At 34.9% G+C, this 14,433-nt stretch overlaps 1 protein-coding gene across 1 annotated transcript in view; it reads right to left on the bottom strand.

Moving 5' to 3' along the window:
- LOC308656766 (uncharacterized protein C1orf141) overlaps positions 1-11,013 on the bottom strand; it is a gene marked incomplete at its 5' end in the record, with an annotated part of 37,159 nt that extends 26,146 nt beyond the window's left edge. Inside the window, 3 exons of the mRNA XM_081308142.1 lie at positions 1,079-1,179; positions 7,642-7,799; positions 10,939-11,013. Coding sequence (XP_081164268.1) covers positions 1,079-1,179; positions 7,642-7,799; positions 10,939-11,013 — 334 coding nt within the window. The remainder of the gene's footprint in view (positions 1-1,078; positions 1,180-7,641; positions 7,800-10,938) is intronic.
- Positions 11,014-14,433: the final 3,420 nt, after the last annotated feature.

The raw sequence follows: 14,433 nt of genomic DNA, 5'->3' as shown, positions 1-14,433 counted from the left end.
CCAGCAACTTGGGAAACAAAGGCAGGAGGGTTGAAAATTCAGAGTGAGACCCTAAGTGACTTAGTAAGACTGTGTCTCAAAATTTTAAAAGTTTTTTAACAGGGCTCAGGGATTAAGCACCCTGGATTCAATCCCAGATACCAAAAAACAAAAAGCAAAACAAACAAATCTGGGGATGATATCCAGTGGTAGAGCCCCTGCCTAGCATGCATGAAGGCCTGGGTTCAGTCCCCAATAGCAACAAAACTAAACAAAACAAACGAACAACAACACGACAACAACAAAAAACAGGAAATAAAGGCAGTGTGTATAAATAAATCTTTTGCATTTAGATTATAACATATAATACAGAAATGAGGCAGTGTGGGCAAAGTAGAGACAAGGGGCCTTAGTCAAGGAGACTGAGGACAATGATGTCAGTGAATGGCTGTTTGATAATGGCAGAGAAAGTAAACCAAAGGCAACATCACACATTCAAATTCTCTGAGGGTCTGTACTGCTGGTTCGTAGTTCACTGATTCCCCAAATTTCTAATTCTGAAAGTAAGTTTCTATTAAGCAAGCTGTCTCTTATTAAGCAAAACCGATTATTTTAAGTTAAGCAAGTTGATTTTCATTTAACCATAACAAGGAAACTCCTAGGGTTATGCTGAAAGGAAACTTCAAGTGTCTGCTATCCTCGAAGAAGAAAGAAATACTAAAGATAGACATAAAAAAATATATTCATGAATTATGAATTGTATAAATTGTCCATTGTGATATTTAACATCTGTTCGTTAAATTCTTTATTGCTCACACCCTGCTTTCAACAGAGACATTAAATTATCAAGAACTTTGAAAACATACAATAATATATAGTAAATATTTAAAGCACCCATTAGCAAATCAAAGAAGGAAACATGTTATACAAAACATTACCTTTGACTTACTTTCTTTTTTTTAATATCTATTTTTTTAGTTTTAGGTGGACACAATATCTTTATTTTATTTTTATGTGGTGCTGAGGATTGAACCCAGTGCCTCACACGTGCTAGAAGAGCACTCTACCACTTGAACCACAGCCCCAGCCCTTGACTTACTTTCTTGATTTTTTATGTTTGTTGGAACAGATTGTGATCTTAAATTTAACTTTTCAAAATCACTCTTTCTGGGTTCAGGTTCAATTTCGAAATAGACACATCTGGAAGACATAAAAAACAAATCTAAATTAAAAGAATCAGAAAATTTATAAAACAAATCTAAAAAACAAATTTTGAGAAATATGTGAAGTTCCAGTTATATAAATTTAGATATTACACTAATACTATTATAATAAAAAGTATAAAAGATTGAGCAGGAGCTGAAAATACTAATGTTAATCATTTGAAACAGAGGGGACAAGAACCCCACTGTTGTGATAGGGTTAAGGGCAGTCCAAGGACACTCACTCTCCACAAGCTAACTAACCTTTTCAGAAAACTATGCTGCAAATTAGTCCCATGAGAAATTGGGGGCATTGAAGACCTGAATTAAAGTGGTGGGACACAGAGTTAGGGACAGTCCACATACCAGAATGGTCAATCAGATAGGATCACAGCATTTATGTACTGTAGACAGAATGTCCCTCCTCTAAATTTAACTAGTCTGTTCCTTTAAAATTTTGTATTTTATTTTAAGTGCTTATTTAATATCACTGGAAAATACTTCTACGATTGTTCGGTACTCTAGTGAGAATGGGCATCATCCTGACTCTAACTGAAATGGGAATGGGTCAAGTGTCCCACCCTGAGAATGATGCTGGCTCTACAGATGTCTCTCAACTTATGAGAGGGTTATGTCCTAATAAATCCATAGTGAAATGAAAATACTGTAAGTAAAAAATACATTCAAGGCCTTGGTGATGGGTAGAAGCTGGAAGAATTTCAAAATGCATGCTGGAAAACAGCTGATGTTGCCATGAAGGGTCTCACCCTTTTTAACTTAGGTGGTGATAGCACTGTATCCCACCTGTCCATGCACTCTAAGAGGTCTGTGGTGGGAGTGGCAGACTTGGTGCTTTTCTGAATTGCTTCTGGGCCCTTCTTCTCTTGCTTGAAGAATAGAGTATGTTTTACTCATATTTATAGCAGCACAATTCACAATAGCCAAACTATGAAACTAGCCTAGGTATCCATCAATGAATAAATGGATAAAGAAAATGTGATGTGTACAAACAATGGAGTTTTATTCAGCCATAAATAAAAATGAAATTCTAGCATTTGCAGGAAAACGGATGAAACTTGAGACCATTATGTTAAGGGAAATAAGTGAAACTCATATGTTTTCTCTCATATGTGGAAACTATAGAGAAAAAAGGAAAATGAGAGTAGGTGTGGATCTCCTAAATATCAAAGGGAAATCAGTAGAGGAAAGAGATCAAGGGGTGGAAGGTGAGGGAAGTGCTGGGGAGTGATACTGACTAAATTATATTGTTATGTTGTATGCATGTATGAATATGCAACAACAAATCCCATCAATATGTACAATTATAATGCACCAATAAAAAAATTGGAAAAAAAAAGAATAGTGCATGTTTGCAGCTGAGTATCTATACAGATGTCTCTCAATTTACGAGAGAGTTATGTCATAGTATCTATGTTGCAAACAGCTCTACAGTCTGGCCCTAGAGGGTCTGGGAATTTTAACAGTCATTAAAAAAATTTTAAAAAACAGTCAAAAATTTTTATTTTTTCCCCATTTTCTCTGTTTTCTTTTGTCACAGCTGATAGTTTTTTTCTGCTTTATAATTTCATCTTTACTCTTGACTTCTGTTGAAATCTAATTAGGTCCATGTTTGTTCATAACCACATTCATCTTATTGTCCAATGGTCAGTCTACCACAAACTAAGTGTTCTCTTCTAAATGTGCTTTTTCACATTTGGAACATGGGCTAATTGAAACTTTTCCAAATATTTAGGTTATTATTCCTTTTTGCTTAATTCTATCTTCAATTCATTATCTCTTCTTGTGTTTTACTGTATGGGTCAAGAGAACCAATCACACTTAAAAATTTCTCCATCTAAATACACAATTTTATTGTTCACAAGCTCTACATGCCACAAAATACTAGAACACAGACAATTCAGCCAAGTTCTCTGCCACTATTTGTAACAAGCACCACCATATAATTTCAAAAGTTGAAAGTAATTTACTGTTTTTTTTCTCTTTTCACATTTGGTTTGCTGTTTTCTTGCCTTAAAAATGAAAATGAAATATATTACTAATTTTATTTCCTTTCCTTTTGTAATCAAACAGTTTTTTCTGCCCTTAGAATTAAGTGATTTTTATCATAACTTTAGCATCTTGGTGACCCTTTTGATCTGAAAATTCAACTCTGTCTTTAAAAGAAGAACATTTTTTTCCTAATATTTCTTGGATCATTCCTTAACCATCTATTTTCCTCTCTTCTGATTCATGTATTCAGTATATACACATTTACATATTGAGTATACTGAAACTGTGATACATGTCTCTCTTCAATTGATAAGGTATTTTTTTGCAAGATTCTGCCTTGATTTAATCTTCTAAAGTATCTATCCACTTTTCATTTGCATTTTATTTTCAATTTCCCCATTTAGTTTGTGATAAAGGTTTATTTTTTAATCTCCTTTTTCTCTCTGATTATTTGTCCTTAAGACACATATTTTCTAAAGCTTTCTTCTGTTCTTCCCATTAAATTTGCTTCAGGAGGAGTCACCTGTTCTGAATATTTGGTTCCATCTCCCTCCTTCAAATGAGTCTCCTTAAATGACTTGCGATTTCTCTTTGTCACTCTTTCCTGTGAGGGTGGATTCCTCTGACACCTCTGAAGCTCCAGTTATTTGGGACTCTAATTGGGCAGTAAGATATAAGAGCCTCATGTAATGAATCACTGGCCACACAGGTGTCATCTAGGATCTCTTGATGAAGAAAATGAGAAATGAAGAAGTCTACAGCAATGGTTCTCAAACCACTAGCTGTATATTAGAATTACCCACAGGGCTTTGAAAAACACACAGACTAACAGTTCATGATCTCAGGGGTCGGGGGACTGGGTACATTTTTAAAAAGCTCTCAAGTGATTCTAATGAGCAGCTACTATGAGAAGCCCTGCCCTAGACTCCCCAGTTTCTTCACTGTATGGGCTAATGGGAATCCTCTTCCAGCTCCTCAGAGAAGAGAACACGTTCAATGGGTACTGAAACTCTCTCTAAAGAGAGTTGGAGGAGGTAAAGCCCTTCACTTCCCAGAATCCTTGAGGCTTAAAGGAACCTGTGCCCATGTAACTGAGGAACTCTGTTGGTCATAGCAAGTTAGGCATAAATCTCTCACATAAGTGCTCCACTTTTTTTTTTACACTTCCTGTTCCCACCCTATTCCATTTAACTATTAAATCACATGTTATCAAAGATATTAAAATTTTTTGCCTTAATTATCAAGAATATAAGCGATAATAAGTATTGGCAAGGATGTGGGGAAAAAGGCACACTCGTACATTGTTGGTGGGACTGCAGATTGGTGCAACCACTCTGGAAGGCAGTATGGAGATTGCTCAGAAAACCTGGAATGGAACCACCATTTGACCCTACTCCTGGGTTTATACCCAACGTATTTAAAGCCAGGATACTACAGTGACACAGACACATCAATGTTTATAGCAGCTCAATTCACAATACCTAAACTATGGAACCAACCTAGATGCCCTTCATAGATGAATGGATAAAGAAAATGTGGTACATATACACAATGAATATTATTCAGCCTTAAAGAAAAATGAAATTTGCAGGTAAATGGATGGAACTAGAGAATATCATGCTAAGTGAAATAAGCCAATGCCCCCAAACCAAAAGCCGAATGTTTTCTCTGATAAGTGGATGCTGATCCATGGGGGGGGGGGGGTAGGGAAGAATGAACGAATTTTGGATTGTGAAAAGGGGAAAGGGTGGGGCTGTGGGGATTGGAAGGACGGTAGAATGAGACAGACTTTATTATCCTATACACATGTATGATTACACTACTGGTGTGACTCTGCACCATGAACAGCCAGAAGAATGACAAGTTATGCTCCATTTGTGTATAATATGTCAAAATGCATTTGGCTGTCATGTATAACTAATTAGTATAAATTAAAAAACAAAAATAGAAAAAAAAATCCTAATCTGCTCCCCAATTTTCCCTTCAATAAAGTTAGGACCTAAAAGGAGTTTTATCAAAAAGCAAAAGAAATTTTTATGTTTTTCATAATTCAAAAATATTAATTTCTTCAGAAATACTCAAATATTATAACAAAAGCATAAAATATTAAAAAAAGAAAAGTTTGCCTCTTGTAAACATGGCTTAAGTGTATTTCCTTACTGTCTTATTTTTAAAGATTAGTATGTATGATTGTATATTGGAAAAACTAAGCTTTAATTTTATTGTTGTGCTATTTTTTTTGTGCCTACCATGTGTAGGCAATAAATTTTAAATTTTTCACATACATTAACATATTTAATTCTCATGAAGTCCCTATGGAATTTATGTTATTACTATCCCCCCCTGTAAAATAGGAAAGTGAGGCATAGAGAAGTTATATAACTTGCCCTGCGTCGTAAAGCTAATAGAAAGCAAAGCTAGTATACAAACCTGACGACGAGTCTGTAAACTTCACCATCTTAATCTTTATATCAGGTTAATATCACTCAGATTACATGATGTCTATTGAATTAAGAGAACAATTTGGCTCATTAAAGTTCACTAATGGGCTGGGGGTAAAGCACAGTAGTAGACTGCCTTCCTAGCATGTGTGAGGCCCTTGGTTGGATTCCCAGTAGCACAAGGGGAAAACAAAAATCTACATAGACTGCAATTGTATCCTCAATTCATGTTGTTGTTGTTTTTTTAAATATTTTTTTAATTATCTATGGACCTCCATTTTACTCACTTATTTATATGTGGTGCTGAGAATCAAATCCAGCACCCCACATGTGTGAAGCAAGCACTTTACCACTGAGCCACAACCCCAGCCCTTATATGTTTTTTAAAAATATTTTTTTAGATATTGATGGACCTTATTTTATTCATTTATTTATATGGGGTGCTGAGAATTGAACCTAGTGCCTCACATATGCTAGGCAAGTGCTCTACCACTGAGCCACAACTCCAGCCCCCTTTATTCATGTTTAATTATTTTTTCCATACATGAGTTTCTCTTCTTGTTAAAAAAAAATGAATTCACACAACATAACCATATAAACTGTGTGTATACACACATGACTTTTGTCCTTCCCCAGTTCCCTACTTCCATTCTATGAATTTTTTCTGTGAATTATTAAAATATCACATCTTAATAGGGACAGTTCTATAAATGATTTTGAAGTAAAGTTATTGGCTTATCTACCTAAAACAAAGTAGTAATGTAAGACATTTGTGATAAAATTAAATTATGTAAACCATTGTCATTAACTTGTGCTAGGAACAAACTGCTTTTTCTAACTTACTGCTTCACAATGGGGACATGTTTTATTATTCTAGTAAATCACAAATTAAAAATATCTGAATGAGCTGTATTTTGTGCTGTTATCAGAATGCTAAAAAGCAAAACAATAAGTAATACAGTTTTCCATATCATGTTTTATGATAGACTGGGAGTTGTTTGTCCAACTTTCTTCCAGATACCTTCACCTGAATTCCCCACAGGCATCTTAAAACTTAACAAATCCAAAATAAAATCCAGCTCTTCTCACCTTAATCCTCCTACTCACCCAAGATAGAGCTGCTTCTATCCACATATTCTCTACAAAGCACTATGATGCATGCACCTGGGCATCAAGCCCAGGTTTGAGGTCATCCTATTGAATTAGATGGTGATAAAGAGAATGGGCTCTGAAATCAGACTACTAGGCTTTAAATCCTTCCCCTTGCTAGTTGTGTGACATTGGAAGTTATTTAACCTAACACATGGATTTTTCATCTGTAAAACTGTAATTCCCACATTGGATTGTGACATAAAATAAATGAGATAAGTACAGTATCAACACTACCACCAATATCCAGTTGACCTGGTTTGATTCTATTTCTTTATACTTCTTTTCAGGCTCTCTACATTTCTGATGCTTGGAAAAATTACAGAGCATTACACATGTACATATGCTAGCGAAAGACCAAGTATGGCATGATTAGGCTATCCATTGTTAAGTACACAAAGAAACTGCCTTATTTAGTTTTCTAGGCAGGCATTTTCTTGTAATATATTAATTAAAGTTTAAAATAAATCCTGACATTAATTTGGAGAAATGTCACTGACTAACTTTCTTTAAAAATTCAGAATTGTGTCTGGGGATGTAGTTCAGTGGTAGGGTTTGCCTAGTATGTGAGAAGTACTGGGTTCCATTCCAAGCACTGTGGAAAAAAAAAAGTATTTAAAAAAATAAATAAAAACAAAAATTCATAATTGAAATTACCATCTATGCTAGTGAAATATCGTAACAATATTTTATAAGCTGGGAATCTTCAAATAGTAATCTAGTATATTTTAACTCATAATTATTATAAAATATATCATATGACAAAGTTTTCATGTTATATACACTGCATGATTTAATACAAATATAAAGCAATGCTTCCAACCTTCAAACTGAAAGTTTGAGGTCGTTATGATAGTTACTTTTTTGATTTTTTAACGTCACGTGACTTATCTTCCATGGTCTTTGATGCTGTCCTCAATGCGGATTGAAGGGTGGCACTACCCTCTTCAAATTCTGAATGATAATCAAATGTCAGGGGTAAAGTATTTTCTGTTCCTATATACTGAAGCTTGTTTTTCTGCAACAAAACCAAAGTGACAACAAATAATTACTTTTCCTAGAGGGAATATCCTGTTTGGATAGGTCAAAAATTCATCTCACTTTACACACACACACACACACACACAATGCATGTGGCAGGCAATAATGAGAGAATATACAGATTGAAAACTGGGGTCTTGTGCCCCAACTTTTATGCCTTTGTTGTGTGACCTGAACAAGCTCTTCCCACCTATAAAATGAGGGTACTGGACTAGATGACCACTCAGACTCCCCTCTAACTCTAACATTGAGAATACAAGGAAAGACCTGCCTATGACATTTAGCAAAGACAATGTCTTTAAAGCAACTTGGAGAGACCCTGTCTGAAAATGAAAAATAAAAAGAGCTGGGGACGTGGTTTGGTGGAAAAGCACCTCTGGGCTTAATCCCCAAGACCAAAAAAAAAAAAAAAATCATTAAAATATAAAATATTTACACAGATGGACTGAAGAGAAAAGAAAAACGAATATAACTAAAGAGTGAGTTAAGGAGATGGAAGTTATCTCTAAAAAATTCTCTCAGGGTACAGCATAGAGGAATAAAGGTAAAACTTTTGAAAGGAAAGTTAAAGAAATGGTGGCAAATGCTGGTGATCCTAGCTACTCTGGAGGCTGAGGCAGGAAGACTGCAAGCTCAAGACTAGTCTGGGCAACTTAGCAAGGCTCCATCTCAAAAGTAAAAATGGCTGTGGATGTAGCTGAGTGGTAGAGCATCCCTGTTTCCATCGGGTACAGAGGTGCGGAGCCGGGTGGGGGGATGGGGGTGGGGGAGGCGATTAGGGAAGGAAAGCACGAAAAAGAAAGTCAAAAGATAGAGGGAGCTTCTGCATCTGCCCAGGAAGGATTAAGTGCTATAGTAATTAAACTCCTACTGTAAACAACCAGAAAATCAGGCAGAATATATGAAAACTACCTTCTTCAGCAGGAATGAATCCTGGAAAGAAGAAAAACAAATGAGGTGAATGCTGCAATAGCACAGATTACTTCCTAGAGCAATTTCTGGGCTGAGGTTCAGGGAAGGGGAACCCAATGGGTCTGGGGGAATTCAAACCAAATTTTCTGGCCTTGCTGTTGTTAAGTTCAGATGAAAGACAGCAGCAGTGGTCGTATTTTGGGGTATTAACTCCAGAGAAATGAAAACTTAAATTTATACAAAAACTTGTATAAAACTTGTATAAAAACGTTCATAGCAGCTTTATTTTATTTTTACTAGTCTTATTTTTTTGTAGCCAAATCCTGACAAGAACCCAAATGACCTTCAATGGATACGTTATTGAAACTGTTCCTCCATATAATGGAATACTACTCAGCAATAAAATTTGCATGTTATTTATAATAACAAAGCTATGGATTCATGCAAAAATCTGGGTGAACTTCAAAGTCCATTATGTTTAGTGAAAAAGTCACTCTCAGAACTTTACATATCGGATGATTCTATTTGTATTACATTTTCAAAATTACAAAATTGTGGAGATGGAAAACAAATCAGTGATTGCTTTTCACAGATAGAGATGGTGAATGCAGTGGATAAAAGAAGTAGCATGACAGTGTTGTGTACAGTGACAGAAAAGGGCTGGATTTTGATTGTGGTGGTTACACACATCTGTAAATAGAATAATACTGCATGAAACTACACATACACACAGGTGTACACAGACACACACACACACAGACACACACACACACACATACAAATTCATGCTGGTCAAAAAATGAATAAACTGCAGGTAAAAACTGAAGAAAATCTGTAGTCCTGTTGACAGACATCAGGTATCCACGTCTTGGTTTTAATATTGTACCATAACTGTATAAGATGTCATCATTGTAGGTAACTTGGATAAAAGGTACGCGGGATTGCCTATACTGTTTTTGTAATTGCAAAAACTGGGTCTACAATATTTTTAAGTTTAAAAAATATTAAAAAAACAAATACCAGAGTGATTTATGTATTAGCTAATTTTCGTGTTAAAAATAGATAAAATCTACTTTTATGTATGTAGGTGTCTATGTGTCTGTGTATTCTTATTCTAAATACATATAAATTTATATGCAAAGATAAATGTCTTTATGTCTATCTTTATAAGAGTACATAAAAAAATATGAATGAACAAACTCTAATTGTCAAAATGTATTTGCCTCTGATGAGTGGATTATAGGAAAGAGGCCAAAGACTACTAATTAACTTCTCTTTATTTAATTTCTTTATGTCTACTTTTCTTTATGCATCTCTATGCATTGTTTAACTTGTTCCAAAGATATGTTTTATACTTACAATTTTAAAATAATAAAAGTTTTAAAAGATGATCATATAGTGTGTGTGTGTGTGTGTGTGTGTGTGTGTGTGTGTATTTTTTTTATGGTGCTGGGAATTGAACCCAGGGACTTGTGCTTGGGGAGGCAAGCACTCTACCAGCTGAGTTATATATATCATCAGCCCCAGTATATAATTTAAAAAGAATTTCCAGAAAACCAAAATTTAATTGTTCCTTTATGTCCCAAACTGGGTTTTGAGAACCATATTCTCTTTTATATTTTTCTTGAATTCTATGAGTCTTGCCTATTTATAGTTTACTTCCATTATTTCTGTAAGTTTTAATTATTTCTAATTTGGTAACTATCCCAAATGTTCTCTTCCTTTTAACATGCCCAAACTAAATAACTCAGCATATGTTTAACACGTTGGTAAGAACTATAGCAGTAGTCATATTTAATATTCAGCAGCACAGGATTTTTAAGCAGGTGTGATATATACCATAACCTACTGTAGCAGCTGTCTGGAGGTTTTCTTGTAGAGTTAATCAATTCTTTTTATTATCCACTTAGATGATTCTTTCACCTAATGTAATGATTTGCTTTTTTACAAATTAGTTTATATTTTCAGATTAATGTATCATTAACTAAAAATCAAAATTATTATTATTTGAAATGTTAATTTTTTAATATTTTTTTTTAGTTGTAGATGGACATATACCTTTATTTATTTTTATGTGGAGTGGAGGATCAAACCCCATGCCTCATGCATGCTAGGCAAGTACTCTACCACTGAGCCACAACCACAGCCCCTTGAAATGTTAATTTTTTAATGATTAAATTGAATTTAGCTTTCACTTTACAGACCTTTATTCTTCTGTTCATGAGTATCTTTGCTTGCTTATCCAGGAGTTCTAACTTCTGTAAGACTCTTTCTGCCATTGTCTGTCAGTAAATTCCTACTTAAAAAGGAAGAGAAGAAAAAATCTCCGAATCAATTTGAATTTAAACATGCAACTGATTAGACATAAGAGATGACTCATCTTTACATTACTATTTAGATAAGTGATAGAATTCATGGAATAAATCATAGAATTATACATGTATCCACATTTTTTCAGAAGGTCACATGATCAGCACTCCCACATATGTGTGGGTCCCAGGAATTTCCATATTTAAGAGGAAGTTGAGTTGGAGAAACTTTTAAGATTATCATATGAGAACTAGACATGACTCAGGCTTGAAGTAAGGACATGTGGCTTGATTTATGTCTATTTTATTTTGCCATGATATAATTTTAATAAAACTAAATGCAGGGTTCACATTTATATAGTTCATTGCATTTAAATTAAATTGGTCTATGATCCAAGACTGTTAATATAGCATTTAGCAGGCAATTAGTCACACAGAAGGCATAACAACTAAGCTGGTTAGTCCCACTGTGGCAATAATTCATATTTCTGGTTAATTAATATTGCTGAAAATACCATCCGGGGTCAAGCAGTTTATATTAGAGGTTTGGTAAGTTATTTCAACATGAATACCTTGTCTAATTTAGTCCTATTTTCAGATGAGAAAACAGAAGGCCACAAAGTACCTTCTTGGTGCAAGACAAATATCTTGGGGTAGAGTGGAAGCAAGAATCCAGGAAGGGTAGCTTCAAACTCCCTTTATTTATTTTAAAAATTTGAGCATTTGACTATTCATTTCATAAATCTTTTCTCAGTGAGTTCAACAGGCTCCAGTGGCATTTAAGTGTAAACATTATATGGGTCACAGAAAGTACTGAACTCATCAATGTTTTATTATTATTGTTATTATTTGTTATGGGAGAAAATACTTCTTTCTGGTGTTTCCAATGGTCTGCAGACAAAGTTGGCCAAGTTATTGCCAAACATATTTCACCTGACCTTTGTTTGCTGGTTACTGAGAGAATGACTATTGCCTAAGCTAAGGGACCAAACTCCTAGGACTGCTGAACCGATTATTCATTGATAGGAGATACAGAATTGTTCCTAGGAGTCATTGTACTAAGAATAACTTACTTAATCCTTGATGAAAGTAAGGACATAACTTAGATAACTACCATTAATTGAAGCATATTTTTCTAGACTTTTAAACTAGACATACAATTAGCAATTCTTTCTAATTCTAATGCTAGTTTACATATAAAAAGCTATTTCCCCCTGAACTTATGGCATGAATTTAAACAAAGCCCGCTAAGTTAATATGAATTACAGAATTGAACTCATTAATGTTTTTAGTGTACACACTTAGCTTCTTCCTAGCTCAAAAAAAAAAAAACTATTTCTCCCATATTGTATGTGATTCAGTCAATATCACATGGAGACAATTATGCATGAAAGACAAAGATTCAAGCTCACATTATTTTGTACTTGATTTCTTTCAGTTCTTTCAACACTCTTTCCTTAACACACATGGCACCACGTATAAATTCTTAAAGTTTCTGATAGTACCTTTCCCCTTCCTGTCCCAGCATGCTCTCTGCCACCTTGCTATATCCACTTACTTCATCTCATGATGTAGTTTCATGTGTATTAGGGTTTTTTTTTATTGCTATAACAAAATATCAGAGGCTAAGTACTTCATAAAGAAAAGAGGTGTGTGTAGCTTACAATTTTGGAGACTCAAAGTCCAAGATCAAGCAGCCCCCTTTTTTTTGGCCTGAAGTGAGGCCTCGTGGCAGATGATATTACAATGGTGGAAGTGTAAGACAGTCATCGTAGCACAGCAAGACACAAAGCCAGAAAGCAGGGAGGGCCAGTTTTGCTCTTTTATATCAACCCTCTCATGAGAAATAACCAGAGTCCCTGGAGAACTGTACTAACTCCCTCTGAGGGTAGGACCTCCTGTGATCTCGTTACTTCCCACTAGGCTCCATGTCTTAAAGGCTCTATCACCTCACACATAGCTAAGCTCAGGAACAAACTCCCACATGTGAGCTTTTGGAGGACATCCTTATTATATCCAAACCACAGCACGAATGTGACAAAGAATTTATGCAAAGAAATTCTATTCCGTGGGTAGATAGCTTGCCTTATTATGACCTACATAACCAGAGATGTATCTGGGCAAGGGGAGATGCAGAATAAAGGTGTTAGGCACATGTGAGTTCCTTGGACTCTGAGCCTCCTACAGGAAAGCAGGGGCAGATTTTAGAGAAGAATAATAGATTACTTTAACATTACGTATTTTTTTCTTTTTGAGGCCCAGAAACCAATCCTTTTGTGCCCTAAGGTATTTTAGTTTCTGTGTTTCCCCTATATGTGAATTCAAGGGGGTAAGACGCCTCTATTCCTCAGTACAATTGCTTTCATGGGAATCAGAGATTTCTACCTCTCGGTAAGAGACAGAAAGGTAAGCAACCAGAAAGACCAGCAAATTGAAGCGAATGGGCTTCCCAGTTTAGGGAAGGTAAAAATTATATGAGGGACAACTGCGGCACACTGCTTACTTGTGGTAAGGAACAGAAAGCAGGTCATTTTAGAGTAAGATGTCCTATGCCTCTTACTTTTAGAGTTCTCCCATCTTCAACCTCACATCACACATTTTAAAATGTTCCATGTCATCCAGTTTTATATATATGGGATCCTATGATATGGAACAATGTTTATGGTTTTGTTTAAAAATCATTTTTCTATGAGTGAATTATTTGGCTATGATATGAATTCTGGAAAATCACTACACGTATCACAAAATTTTTAAATTGAGGAAAACTAACCAATTATTTTTGAGTGTCAATAAAAATTTTATGAATACTAAATTTGTTAGTGAAACTAATAGAATATGATTCACTTTGAAGTCTTACACTTTGGAACCAAAACTTTTTCTTCCATTTTGCACAGTTTCATGGATCTTTGGCAATGTGCCAATCGTGCCTGATAAATGGCCTGGGAGAAGGTGGAGGTGAGGAAACACCAGAAATTAACTTTCTTGCTTTTCTCAATAAACCAAGGGTACAAAAGGCCTATTATAATTTAATGAATACTTTTTTCAATTTTTAATATTTTTAATATATTTTTTAGAGAGAGAGAGAGAGAATCTTTAATATTTATTTTTTAGTTTTTGGTGGACACAACATCTTTGTTTGTATGTGGTGCTGAGAATCGAACCCGGGCCGCACGCATGCCAGGCGAGTGTGCTACCGCTTGAGCCACATCCCCAGCCCAATTTTTAATATTTTTATTGACTTTAAATTTTAAAACAAAATCCAGTTTGAATCACAAAATTCAGTTGCAATCATGACTGGAAATAAAATGTTTACAATATATTTCCAAAGCTATTATTCTCTGTAATAATAAGACATTTAACAGCATAGCATGATGTGAAGTTTTCATTCCA

Source organism: Spermophilus citellus, assembly GCF_964194105.1.
Source record: "Spermophilus citellus genome assembly, chromosome: 9".
NCBI classification, from domain to species: Eukaryota; Metazoa; Chordata; class Mammalia; order Rodentia; family Sciuridae; genus Spermophilus; species Spermophilus citellus.
The sequence above is the reverse complement of the archived record's forward strand: the minus strand, read 5'-3'. Positions and strand labels throughout refer to the sequence as shown.